The sequence below is a fragment of the Tenrec ecaudatus genome, chromosome 8 (assembly GCF_050624435.1).
Source record: "Tenrec ecaudatus isolate mTenEca1 chromosome 8, mTenEca1.hap1, whole genome shotgun sequence".
Lineage (NCBI taxonomy): Eukaryota > Metazoa > Chordata > Mammalia > Afrosoricida > Tenrecidae > Tenrec > Tenrec ecaudatus.
The window spans coordinates 77,928,561-77,942,739 of NC_134537.1; the positions used below are offsets into that span (position 1 = coordinate 77,928,561).

Sequence of the window (14,179 nt, forward strand, 5' to 3'; positions counted from 1 at the left end):
AAATATATTTACATGTGTACTTTCCAGTCTGTAGACTTCTATAAATACCCTTTGTCACCTAATTCTTTCTTCTATTTCCTTTTACTTTCCTCTTCCTCCACTATCATGCTCAGCCATCATTTGGGTTTCAGTAATTTCTCTCGGTTACATTGCCCTTGCTGAATCCCTACCAGGCCTCTCACACTCTTCTTGCCACTGATTTTGGATCACTTGTTGCTCCCCTGTCCCTGGGTTGGTCAGCACCACCTCCTTACCCCCGCCTCCCCTTCTCCGGTGTCCCCCCGGAACCATTGATCCCATTGTTTTCTTCTCCAGAGTGTTCATCCAGTCTATCTTATCTAGCCAGTTCTGTAGAGATAATAATATGCACCAAAAATCAAGCCATAGCAAGATAGTTGATGAGTGAGAACACAGCCATGACAACAGAAAAGGAAACCAATTACCCATAGAAGGATAAATGAATTAAAAGAAAAGAAAGAAAAACCTGTAAATAGGTTAAGGTCTGATTTTTGATCTCTAGGCGTGTCCTTCAGTCAGGTCCAATGGGGTACCATGCTCTGGCCCCAGAGTCTGTTCTTTGTACTCTCTTGGGGCTCCCTGCTCTGCTCCCACGGTTGCTGTGTCGCATGCTTTTAGTGGTTTGCCTCGGTGTCACAGGATCAGTCCTGACACTGAGTCTCCAGTGTTGTCCCCCTTAGGGCCCAGGGCCATCAAGGGACGACGTGTCTCATAGTGTGCTCAACCATATTGTCCACTCTGTCCATCGGCTGTTCAGAGCAGGGATATCGCCCTCCAGATTTGGTGGAACAGGATGTGCTCCACTCTCTCTTCCTCCCCCTTCATTTGCTCCCGTGTGCTCTGATCAGAAATGCCCTTCTCCCCTAGCTGCAACTTCAGTGCCGTTCTCTCAGATAAATTCTTCGGGGGGGAGGGGCAGTTGTCCACATAGCTGGTATGGGGGCCAGGCTCTCAGGCCCCTCCACTGGCTCCCACTCCTTGCCGGCATGCTGTATTCGTCTGACACTGGCTTTAAATCTGGTTCCTCGTTCCCTGTGGAGACACAAACAATACCCTCCCCTTGGGTGGGTCAGTGCCCTAGTCCCCCATCACACATCTTTCACCTTTCCTCCTATTCCCCCCCCCCCCCCGCCGTTTTTAGTTGTCTACCATATGTACCCACTGGATTTGGTCTGGCCCCTGCCATACTACTGTGTCCAGGTTCTTTTATTCTGGCCCTCTCTGTCCTTCACTTCCATCGCCCCTGCTTTTCTCCTCTTCCTCTTCTCCTACTTCCCCCTCTTTCCTTCCTTCTACTTTCCCTCCTTCCTCTCTGTGTTCTTCTCCCCATCTCCTCACCCATGCTCACAGGTTGCCAGAGCCCCTATTTAAAGAACACATTTCCATAATCCTCTCATAATTTAAAATTTAAAAACTTTTTTTAGCTTTTAGATGACAGAATCCCAGTTTCGGTCATGATCTGTTATAGAATGGAATGAGATAAACAGTGCAGTGTGTCCTGTTGCAGTTTATCCTTGAGGACAAGTATGCTGCTTGAATGGTTTCGTTTAGACCAAAATATCTTGAGAAAATTGGGCAGAATTGGGGTCTTTGCTTCTGTATACATCAAAATAAGAATATAATCGATTGCTGATATAAGTATCTATATTCCTTAGTTTTTTTAGTTTTTATTTTATTGGGGTCTCTTATATATATCCATTGTGTCAAACACATCTGTACATGTTGTCATCTTTTCCAAAATGTTTTCTTTCTACTTGAGCCATTGGTATCAGCTCCTCATTTTTTCCTCCCTCCTTCCCCCATGTCCCCTTCATATTACATTTTTTTCCCATGCCTTACATTGATTGCTGTCTCCTTTCACCCACTTTTCTACTGTCTATCCCTCTGGGAGGGGGGGCATACGTCTATTATTTTGATCAATTCCCCCATACTCCCCCCGCCCCCTTCCCTTATCCCCCTAGTATCATTGCTCCTCTTATTGGTCCTGAGGGGTTTATCTGTTCTGGATTCCCTGTGTTGCGAGATCTTATCTGTACCACTGTACATGCTCTGGTCTAGCCAGATTTATAAGATGGAATTGGGGTCATGAGAGTAGGGAGTGGAGGCCAGGGAAAGAAGCATTAAAAAAGTAGAGGAAGGTTGTATGTTTTGTTGGTGCTATAACGTACCCTGACTGGCTCATCTGTTCCTTGTGACCCTTCTTACAGGGGGTGTACAATTGACTACTGATGGGACTTGGGTTTCCACATTGCTTTCCCCTCAAGTGACAATGAGGTGTCTGGGATCAGGTATCAGACATCAAGGACCCAAAACAAAACAAACAAATAAAAATCTTTGAATAATCTCTGTCATCTCACCTCCAGCTGTACATAACTACTGTTCAGTTTCTTGTGTTGTCTTTGGAAACCTTGCGGATATACATATCACTTCTTTCTTATATAAATGTTGTGTTTGTGTTCTCTGTACACATGTCTTTAGCCATACTACATTTTTCAGTAAACATAATTGAGATTTTTCAAATTAATATCCACAGAGAGTTAGCTCACATATTTTAATGGGTGTATAGTTTTAGTATTTCTCTATTTTAATTTATTTAACCAGACCTTTATTGAAGAACTTTTAGGAACTTTTAGGGTGTTTCCAAACTTAAAACTTCCTTTCTAAGTGTAATCTAAATACTTTGAAATTCATTAATTTTAAGTGTGCCATTCAATGGTTCTTATTAAATTTATATAAGGTTGTCTAAGTACGGCCTGTCACAACCCAGCAAGAACATTTCTTCTAGTTCAGAGGAATTCCTAATGGCTCCTTACAGTCAGTCTCTTTACCTACCCCAGACAACCACTAATCTGTTTTCTTTCTTGATGGATTTCCCCTTTTGGACATGTTTTATACACTGACTTGCACAGCATACAGTCATTTGGATTGTTCACTCCTTTTCTTATTGAGTTGTATTCTATTGAATAGATAATTGTCTGTACATTGTATGGATATCGTATGCAGACTATCATGACAGCAGTGTCTGACCTCTAATTTCACTAGATGGAAAGAGAATTAAAATCCATTGTCCAGGGCTGATTCCGTGGAGGTAGAGGTCAGGCATGCCTCCGCTCTCCAATCTTTTTACCAGTTCGGACACCACACTACCTGCAGTAACACTCTTCTTTTGGATCTGGTCATTTGTTGCCATGGCTATACAGAACTTAGACAATACTCAAATTATGGGTGTATTCAGGAAGTAATACCAGATCTGGTGGTGGTGTGAGATCAGCGTTGGACTGCTAACTGCATGGCCAGCATTTCAGACCCACAAGCCACTCCATGCTCTTATAAAATGTAGGCCTGGAAAGCCCTATAAAGGATCACTGTGAGTTAGAATTGACTTAATCACAGTAAACAAACAAAACCAAATGTACTGCTTTTGCATTGATGCTCACTCAGTAACCGTATAGGACAGGGTAGAACTGCCTCTGAGATTTTGAGGCTAACTCTATTCAGGAGTAGAAACACAAGTTACAGTTTAGGAATTACTTAGGATACCATTGTTCTGTCAGGACAGCTTCTTCTTAATAAGCTGCGGGCAGGCCTCTGCTCTGAGCAAGTGTACAAAGCTCTTTTATATCAGAAACACTCTATTCCCGTGGGAAGCCTTGGCCTGAAAGTGCCCTTGGGTTGACACTCCTAACTCCACCAAGTGCCCAGAGACACTCCACTCTACCAGCAAGCCTCCCACCTGGAGGCACTGTGCCTTCTAGCTCCATGCATCAAGATTCCCAGGGCTCTGTCTTATGCTGATCTCTTGGTTCTACTGCCTCTGCTGCTGCTGCTCACTGACTGCGGTGTCACACTTTTCACCTGCATCAAAATGCTTCTGAGCTCAGGGATTCTAGGTCCACAGAACACCCTCCACTCCAGTTCTTTCTTGGTCAGCGTGATCCCTTCTTCCACCTCTGAGATGGCTCATTTTTAAGTCAAGAAGCCCTGATGGCACTGATTAGGCATTGACTGGGCATTGATTGGGTTGCTAACAGGAAGGTTGGCAGTTCAAACCCCCCAGTGGCTCCATGGAAGAAGGATGAGGCTGCATGCTTTTGTAAAGATTTATACCCTCAGAAACCCTATGGAGCAGCTCTGCTTGGACCTATAGAGTCACTATATGAGTCAATGGCAGTAGGTTTGATTGCATTGAACAATTCCTTGGACCACTTGGAAGCAAACAATGTGGCTGATCATATGATTTTTCCTGCCTACAGAACTGTGAAATAATTTCTGTTCTTATAAGCCACCCAGCTTATGAAAACCATGGAAAACTAATGTTCATACAGTGCAGTGTTTTCTGGTTTCTTTGCATAATGCATTGTAATTTTTTGTTGAGAAACAACATTTTTAATACTAGTATGTAGCAACTCTGAATATCAACGCTTCATCTATTATGGTCTTTGTTACTGTTATTTGTGGTAGTAGTGGTTGTTTGTTTATTGACTTTCCTGAACTGATATTGTAAGCTATAGTCTTTGCCCTGTGTGACTACTGACATTGCTATTGGTCAGTTAGTGATTGTACAGAGATTTACACTCAGAACCAAGAAATGGTCTCCAGAGTTTTATAGGTACGTGATCTTTCATCACTCAACCAGGTGGCTTACAACTGTATTCGCTTGCACTTTATGCTTACCCAGAGCCAGCAGGTCCGTCAGTCTGAAATAAGAGCAGTCTTTCCTAGATCCTGTGTAGAGTGTGACAATTTTATTTTCCAGGAATATGTGGAAACTTTACAAAGCCATGTTCTTTAAAACATGTCTGACCTAGTCTTTCTTCACTAGTCTATTGCTTGTTCACTTTCCTAGGCAGAAGGTAGAGAGTAGTTAGTTGCCTGTAAATATATTTTCCACTAATGCCTCCTGAGTAGTTGCCTCAGCATTGGTGAAATGCAGGGAGGGCACCAGTGAATTTTGTTTTGCTCTCTCCTGTGTGTATCTGTAATAACAGTATGGACTGTTACCTGTGGAATGGGATGCCAGGGTAAGGTAAAACACCAAAAAACTTTCTGTTCTTACCAAAGTTCTGACTTTTCTTGATTAAGCACTTTAATGTTGATAATTTCCAGAGTTCCAGGAAAGATGATCGTGATGGCTTTGTCAAGTTTTATGTGACTTTTATGTAGTCATAGACGCTTGGAATTTCTTACCTGGCCGTTTTCTCTAACATCTCTCTGTTGTTTGACTTTTTTCCTACTTTAGAATCATATTTTGTTGCTTGTTTTCTTGGTTGAATGATGGGCTTTCTGAATTTTCTGTTGAGTGGTTTGATGTCATATTCTTTTTAAAATAAAATTTCTTAGTTCTTGGATTTGCATAATCAAATCACTTAGAATTGCTTCAATTATGTTGTTGCTCATTTTTAGGGTTTGTTAGGATGGACCTACAGCAGTCTTCAAAGGAGCCCTGGTGAGATAGTGAGCCCTACATTAAGTTGCTAACCTTAAGGTCACCATTCTAACCTACCAGTCGCTCTGCAGGAGAGAGATGACTGCCAGCTGCTTCCATAAGGATTAAAAGTCATGGAAACCCACGTGGGCAGCTCTATGCTGAGCTCTGTGCTGCCTTAGAGTGCCTATGTGTCTGAATTGACATAATGGTAGTGAGTTTGGGTGAGAGTAGTCTTTGGTAATTCTTTCACATCAATTCTATTTGTTGTTTGTATATCCCAAAATCTCCCCTTTGATGCGAAGTTTGTTTCAGCTCTTCTGTGATGGTTTCAGATTGTTCCTGCTAATTTCTTTGTGGTACCTACATATGTATATTACTAAATCATTTATTGTGGCCCACTGATTTACATGTATATTCTCACCTCAATATCAACACTGTCTTGATTATTGTGGTTTTGTAGTAAGTTTCAAAATATGGTAGATAAATCTCACCAATTTTCTTTTCCTTACAAAGTTGTTTTAGCTGTTGTATGTTTTTTGTATTTCTCTTTAAATTTTAGAAACAGTTTGTTAGCTTCTACAAAAGTGCTTTTTGGGCTTGTGTGTGTGTGTGTGTGCGCGTGCGCGCGCGGTAACTTTGTAGACCAAACTGGAGGGATTAATGTTTTTAATTTCTGGATACATGAACATAGTCTGTAGCTCTGTTTAGGTTCTCTTTATGGTCTTTTGGTATTATTTTATAGTTTTTAGTATATAGGTTTTACATATCTTTTGTCAAATTTATTTCTGAGTTTCATATTTATGATTCTTTGTAAATGGCATTTTAAAAATTTATTTCCAATTGGCTATTAATAGCATCTAGATATATAATTGATATTTTATATTGACTTTCATCCTATTACCCTAAGAAACATTCATTATTTATGGATGTTTAAACTTAATATTCCCTTGAATTTTTATATTTAATACTTTTTCGTCTAAATGTAATTTGTATGTAAATTGGTATAATTGCATAAATGGCAATGTTAGTTCTGTTTAATTTTTATATCTATTTTGTTTTTTCCTTGCCTAATTGCCCTGGTTAGAATCATTGGTGAAAATGCTAAATAGAATTGGTGAGCGCAAAAGGCCTTTCCTTATCCCCCGATTGTAGACAGAAAGGATACATTCTTCTTACCAGTCTTTAGTGCTTAGTCCAGTCACCCATTGCTAATGCATTTTTGTTATTTTTCTTTTTCTTCTTGAAAAATACTCCTGCTAATAGGAGAAGAGAGTCCTGGTTTTTCTCCCCCTGGGTTTTTGTGCTTCTGAGCCTAGCCATTTAGTGGGGTGGTAATGATAGCTCATTGTATTTTTGATTGATTTTTCCCTAATGACTAGCGCTCTGGTGGCACAATGGGCTAGACATGGATCTACTAACCCACCAGCTACTCTGCAGAAGAAAGATGGGGCTGTTAGAGCCTGCAAAAATTTACCAACCCTACATAGTGTTGCTGAGAATCAGAATCAACTGGACAATTATCTGTAATTACTGATGATGGTTGGACATTCTTTCCATGTACTTATTGACCATTTGTTTAGATTCTTGGGATAAATTTCTCTTCAAGTTATGTGCCTGTTTTTTGTTTTTATTAACTGAGTCTTTTTGTTGCTTAGGAGTAGAAGTTTAGTATATTGTTTACCTTAAACTTGTACTGGGTTTAGGTTTCTAAATGTGTTCTCCCACTCTGTAGGGTATCTCTTCACTTCCTTGATAAATTCCTTTGCTGCATAGAGTTTTACATTTTTATGAAGTCTGCCTTATCCATTTCTTAAGTTTGCTGCTCATACTTTTAGTGTCATACCTAAGAGTCTAGCGCCCAAATCTGAATCCTGGAGCTTTATCCCTGTTTTCTCATAGGATTTTGTCATTTTAGCTTTTATCGTCAATTCATATTTGGTTAATTTTCATATATGGTGAGAGGTGTGGGTCCAGCCTCATTCTTTTGCATATGGAAATTCAGTTGTTTCAGCCCCATTAATTGAAGGCACTATTATTTCCTCATTGATGGTTGTGATACCTTTGCCAAATATTAATTAACCATCGTTGTCAGTTTAACTTTTTCTGTTTTAACTTCCCCAGATAAATGTAACCATTTACATGAATTGGCTACTTAATAAACAACCAACCTGATATTCCTTTTCATTTATAAGTATTTCAGCATGCAATAAATATGCTGTGTATGTGAGTGTGCTTTGAAAAGTTCATGGAAAATTTCCATTATCTTCTCATTTCATTTTCCCATGAATATTTTTAATCCCATTCATTTAAAATGCATGTTTTTGTATATCAAATCATTTAAAATGTACATTAATCTTGAAATATGAGTATTTGCTTTTATATTGTAGAAATTTATATATTTACATATGGTTTTCCTCAAGTGGGACATACTATTAGTGCTTATATTTAAAGATAATGGATTTCTAAATTTTACATCTTTTAAAAACATCATTTTCTAGCACTTTAGAAGTTTTAAAAAAAGCTGTTTCATGAATTAAAACTTGGAATTGAGTCAGTATTTCTTGACCAAATTTTAAATGATTACATTTTGAATGTTATCATGCTGTTAGAAATGTTGTTAAATTCTTAGTGAATGGCCTATCAGTTAACGTAGGACTGCATTTTAAATATAGTCCATGTCATTGGGCCTCCACTCAAGTACTCCCTCAATGCAAGAACTCTTTGTTCCATTAAACTGGCATTCCATGATGCTCACCTTCCCAACACAATCGCTGAAGACAAAGCAGGTGTATAAGCAAATGTGGTGAAGAAAGCTGATGGTGCCTGGCTATCAAAAGATATAGCATCTGAGGGCCTTAAAGGCTTGAAGACAAACAAGTGGCCATCTAGCTGAGAAGCAACAAAGCCCACATGGAAGAAGCCTGTGTGATCACAAGGTATCAATGGGGTCAGGTATCAGGCATCAAAGAACAAAAAATCATATCATTGTGAATGAGGGGGAGTGCCCATCTGTAGACCATCTGTAGATGGGCCCAAAGCCTATCAGGATACAGTGTAGCAACGATGAAACATACAACTTTCCTCTAGTTCCTAAATGCTTCCCTCAACCCTCCCCACCCCCCAGTATCATGATTCCAATTCTACCTTATAAGTCTGGCTAGATCAGAGGATGTACACTGGTACAGATAGGAACTGGAAACACAGGGAATCCAGGACAGATGAACCCCTCAGTACCCAGTGGTGAGAATGGTGATACTGGGAGGGTGGAGGGAAGGTGGGGTAGAAAGGGGGAATCGATCACAGTGATCTACATGTAACCTCCTCCCAGGGGGACAGACAACAGAAAAGTGGGTGAAGGGAGATGTTGGACAGTGTAAGACATGACAAAATAATAATAATTTATAAGTTATCAAGTGCTCGTGAGGGAGGGGAGCGGGGAGAGAGGGGGGAAAATGAGGAGCTGATACCAAGGGCTCAAGTAGAAAGCAAATGTTTTGAGAATGAAGATGGCAACAAATGTGCTTGACACAGTGGATGGATGTGTGGATTGTGGTAAGAGTTGTATGAGCCCCAGTAAAATTAAATAAATAAATATATATGTATATATACATGTGTGTATGTGTGTGTATTCCGTGTTAGGGAATCAATGGCAGTGGATTTGGTTTGGTTTGTGGTTCAGTTGAAATTTAAATGAATCTTTGTGTTTGGGTGGTTCTGTTTGTCATAAAAGTCAGATGTAAATGAATGCATATTTTTCCACTGTAAACTTTTCTTTTAGCCTTAATAGAGTTAGCATTTGCCAGTTAACAACAAAATAAAAAGCACACATACAAAACCCAAATGTTCTTTATACCCACAGATGTTTCTTGTGATTTATCCAGAAGGAACAAGAATTGATATGGGACTAACCAAAGTTCTTTCAGCTAGTCAAGCATTTGCTGCTCAAGAAGGCAAGTAAAATATGACTGTATTTATAAAATTGAAAGACTGTCTTCTCTGGTCTTTTTCTGGAGATGTTCTAGGCAAACTTAGTTTTACCGTGCTCCACTTGATTACAGTTTGCAGAAACTTTGTTCTTTACAAACTGAATGTTCGTGGCAACCCTACCTCAAGCATCTCTGTTTAGAACCATTTTCCAACAGTGTTTGCTCACTCTATGTCTCTATGTCACATTTTGGTAATCCTCACAGTATTTCCCACTTTTACATAATACTGTTGTGCACTTAACCCACTATATAAGGATGTACTCAAATCAAAATAGTCACGTGAATCACTTAATCGGGACAATCACTTTATTGCAGTAATCGATGTATGTCTGCATTTATGTTTTGTGACAGTTTTGGAATCTATGTATCATGTGATGGGTCGTGGCTTCTTAATTCATTTACATATTTTAATGTATGTCAGAGATCTTCAACATAAGTCTGCTAATGTATGTATATATTCTTGTGCTTTGGTACATAAAACCTTTCCTATGCAAATGATTATGTCACTAGAACATTTTTCATTTTCAAACTGATGTGAGAGGTGTAAATAATGAGTGGGGTATGCATAATATGAGGGGAGTTCAATAAATTAATGGGGAAATTCCATTATATTTAATTCCATTTTTTAAATTTAATTCCATTTTTAACAAACTTTTAAATGCCCCATTTTTGTGTGTATGTGTGTGTACACATTAGCCTGCCTCATGAGTATACTTAAACATATTTAAATACTGAATTCAAAGATATGTGGAAAATCCTACTAAGACTATTACACAAAGTTGGTTCATAGTACATGGAAGTTATTAATATTTCTAGCACTGGGAATATTCTTAAATATTATCCATATTCTAGATAATTGGATAACTGATACCCATAAGCTTTAACCAAATTGGAAAATAAACAGAAAGCGGTGAACATAGGGCTGCATTTTAAATATCATCCAAAACAGCAATAATACTGTACTCTTGGGGCTGTCATTGAAGATTGTGAATTAATATGTAATCTCCAGGTATTCATCAGCAGGCACCCATGGAGAAAATCCCTTGCTCCTGATATTTTGCCAGGGTCTGTGATGCAGGTTCTGTGATGAGCCCCGAGTTGGGACAATGGGTTTGGTTTTGAGCATGATAGAGCTGTCTAACAGAACTTTTCTGCAGCAATGGCATTATCTAGATCTGCTCTATCCAACCCATATTTGGCAATTGAACTTCAGAAGAATGTGGCTGTGCCACACCAGAAGAAATGGCTTTTTAATTTAAATAGCCACATATCTGTGATTACAAAGTGGGTAAAGAGAAATTCTCACAAGATCCTTTAAAAGCAATGACAGATGCATATGAAATAACTTAGAATGATAAGGATTTTCTTAATGGTAAGCATGTTTAACATGGTAGTTTGTTTATCTTATTACAGATATGCAAACCCAGTAGCCAGGATGCTCAGGAATAAGAGGGCTCATGTAATTTTCTTTCCATTCTGTCAACGCCCCTTGGTCTATCACCAGGGTGGACCAGGCCTGTTGCTCTTTAGCCATAATGTTACCTTTGTTCCCCTTTGCCATTAAAAAGAAAGACAACCTTCTTTCTCAAATCCTTATCTTCTTACTGCGAGTATGTCTGTTCCCTTACTCGCAACGCCCTCCGCGTGCATAATCTACGTTTTTGGATGCACTTTCTCCTTTCTTATTCTTTCTCAGTTCATTGTGACTGGATAGGAATTCTTCATACTTTTCCAGTGAAACCCCTCCCTCCGACTTGTGCTGCTGTTCTCCTTATCTTGTCGCCTCTCTGGCAGTTCTTTCTTAGTCTACTTTTTTATTTGTTCGACCTCCTCTCTGATGCACTCTTTCTAAATAATGTCTTTTATGTTGTTTCTAACAACGTTCACCTTCACCTTAAATGTTTTTCTTTGTGGCCTTCATTTAATATTGTGGCTCTAACCACCATTTATTTGACCTCTAATGACACAAAAAAGATGTTTATTCTTTATACCTCTTTGTCTAACCCTAAATCTGTATAACTAGTCCCCCTATGAAGAATTTCATTTGTCTGGCCATAAGCAGATCTCAAACACAGTATGTTGAAGATGCACTTTCGACATATTTCCGTATTTCCTAGTTGGTAACGCTATAATTCACCCAAAGCCTAAGAGTCACCCTAAACTCTTTCCTTTTAATCATCAAACATCTAATAAATCAATAAATCCTGGATTAACTCTCCAGCTCCACAATTACTGAAATGTTTAAAATATTATCACCTTTTTTGTTGAATTTTCTATGTAAGGAAGCACTTAAGAACCTAATTGATTACAAATAGTAACAATCATTTATTTTTCACAATTCTGTACTATGGGCCAAACTCAGTGGGAATGGCTCACATCTTTCATATGATCAACATTATTCTCTTGTGTTACATTTGGCTGGAAGCTTGGCACTAATGAGAGAGAGAGAGAAAGAGTGTGTGTGTGTGTGTGTGTGTGTGTGTGTGTGTGTGTGTGTGTGTGTGTGTGTGTAGAGAGAAATTGAAATCAAGAAAATGACCCATACAGTTGTAGAAGTGGACACTAAGAGACCCCACAGACTGCTGGTGGTTTGCAGAAGTGAATGAATCCAAGTTTAACAGGTGATGGTGGTAACTGGAGAAAGTATTGAATCCAAAGTCAGCAGCAGGTCAGGTGGCAGGCCACTGATGTCTCTCTCCTGAGATCACCAGGCAATATGCAGACCATTCCACTGGCTCAAAGAACTGAGCTAAGTTCAGGATCCAGACACAGCAAAAAGCACAGCAGTTGACAGTTGATGACATTGTGTTATCTCACATCATGAAGTGTGCGGGAAGGCCACCCCCGCCCCTGCCAGCTATTGTGGGTTCGATAGGTACAATTATACAGCAATAATAAGTAACGATTATAGTAAAGTCATAGACAATAAGAGATATATAAAAGAGTAAAATAATGGAGTCAGATACATTTCATGGTAGTATGCTCACCTGAGCTCCCTTTGGGCGGTACAGGCCAAGAGAAAGAGAGATTTACTGTTAACCATGGCTTACATATTTTTTGGGGTGTGCATGCCTCCTAATTACAGGTAAAGACATACGTCACCGGAAGGGATTGTACAATAGGCAATACAAGCAATAGGAGGGGGATATACAATGGGCATAGGTGTAACAGGAAGGGGATGAGCTAGGGGTGTACATGTGACAAGAAGGGCGGACCCTAGATTCATGATGGTGGCCTAACCTTGGCCACCCTTGAGTGGGTTTGACCTCCCTGGGCTCTCCATCAGGGAAACAATCTACTTAGGGTGGGATAGACCATACAGTCTGATTGCTCCAGATGGCTGATAACCCTTAGGGAGAATAACCCCTGACCTACTTCAGTTGACCTCCAAGTGTATAGTCATTTACACAGTGGAGCAAGCAGCTAAGTTTGGCATATATTTGGGGAGACAACTTGGGAGAAATCTTTCTGTTTCCCACAATGAAGGATTACTAATCCTTAACTGCCAAACTACTGAGAATCCTAGCCCAACCAAGTTGACCAAAAATTATCTATTAGGAAGAGCTAACCCAAGTAGACAGCAATGTAGCTAGCTAGTGAGCGCATTCCTGCTTTTCCCTTTGGAGGAAGAGCGGTCACCTTGTTCTGTAGCATCAATGTGTTTTGACTAGAAATGCTTAATAGCTTTGAAAGCCTTGAAGCTATTTTCATACTATTTTCTTATAAGCTTTTAGTAAAATAGATGTTATTTTTGTTTACTTCTTCTGCCTCTTCACACTTTTTTCAGCTGCCCTTTTGTGAATTTTTGTTTCTCTCATTTTATGGTCTAAACCAGCGGTTCTTAACCTGTAAGTTGCAACCCTATTGGGGTCAAATTGCCCTTTCACAGGGGTCGCCTAAGACCATTGGAAAACACATAAATATTTCACAATATGTAATTACATATTGTTTTGTGATTAATCGTTATGCTTTAATTTTGTTCAGTTTGTAACACTGAAAATACATCCTGCCTATCAGATATTTACATTACGATTCATAACAGTAGCAAAATTACAGTTATGAAGTAGCAATGAAAATAATTTTATGATTGGGGGGGTCACTACAACATGCGGAACTGTATGAAAGGGTGGTGGCATTAGGAAGGTTGAGAACCGCTGGTCTAAACTCTCAAGTTAGTGTACCTGTAGCAGCTGTACTTGAAATACAGATTCTTCTAATCCAGCCCGCATCTGTTGAGCTTGGAATTCTAGAGGGTGGACTCATCAGTTAATTTCACAAGCCTTCCAAATAATTCTGAAGCATTCTAAAACTTGAAAACCACAGGTGTAAATACACATACAAGTTCGCATGTCCCCAGGTTACCAAAATCAGATTCACTGTCAAGTCAATACCTAACTCACAGCACCTCTGGGTAGTTTATGAGGCTGTAAATCTTTCTGTAAACAGCCTTGCCATCCTCCTGTGGGATGCTGCTTATCTGACATTGTCAAATATTGTTGCTTCAGCCACACCTTGTGGTTACAATATTTATAGAGGAAACCTCAGTTTCATTACAAAAAAGAAAAGATAGCACTTAGAAAATTACAGGAAACATGGAAATGGAAAATAAGAAGATTAACTGAGGTCCTATTCAGGTACTGGTTTAATATTTAAACCTTTATCAGTGATAAGAAGTATCGTAGAACCCCAGACCTGGATGCTAATCTGTTCTAGAAGGAGCATTGAGATGCGATGCAGTTGAGTTCTG

At 39.3% G+C, this 14,179-nt stretch overlaps 1 protein-coding gene across 1 annotated transcript in view; it reads left to right on the forward strand.

Moving 5' to 3' along the window:
• AGPAT5 (1-acylglycerol-3-phosphate O-acyltransferase 5) overlaps positions 1-14,179 on the forward strand; it is a 74,737-nt gene that overhangs the window by 41,389 nt on the left and 19,169 nt on the right. Inside the window, exon 5 of the mRNA XM_075556429.1 lies at positions 9,306-9,396. Within this exon, the coding sequence (XP_075412544.1) occupies positions 9,306-9,396 (91 nt within the window). The remainder of the gene's footprint in view (positions 1-9,305; positions 9,397-14,179) is intronic.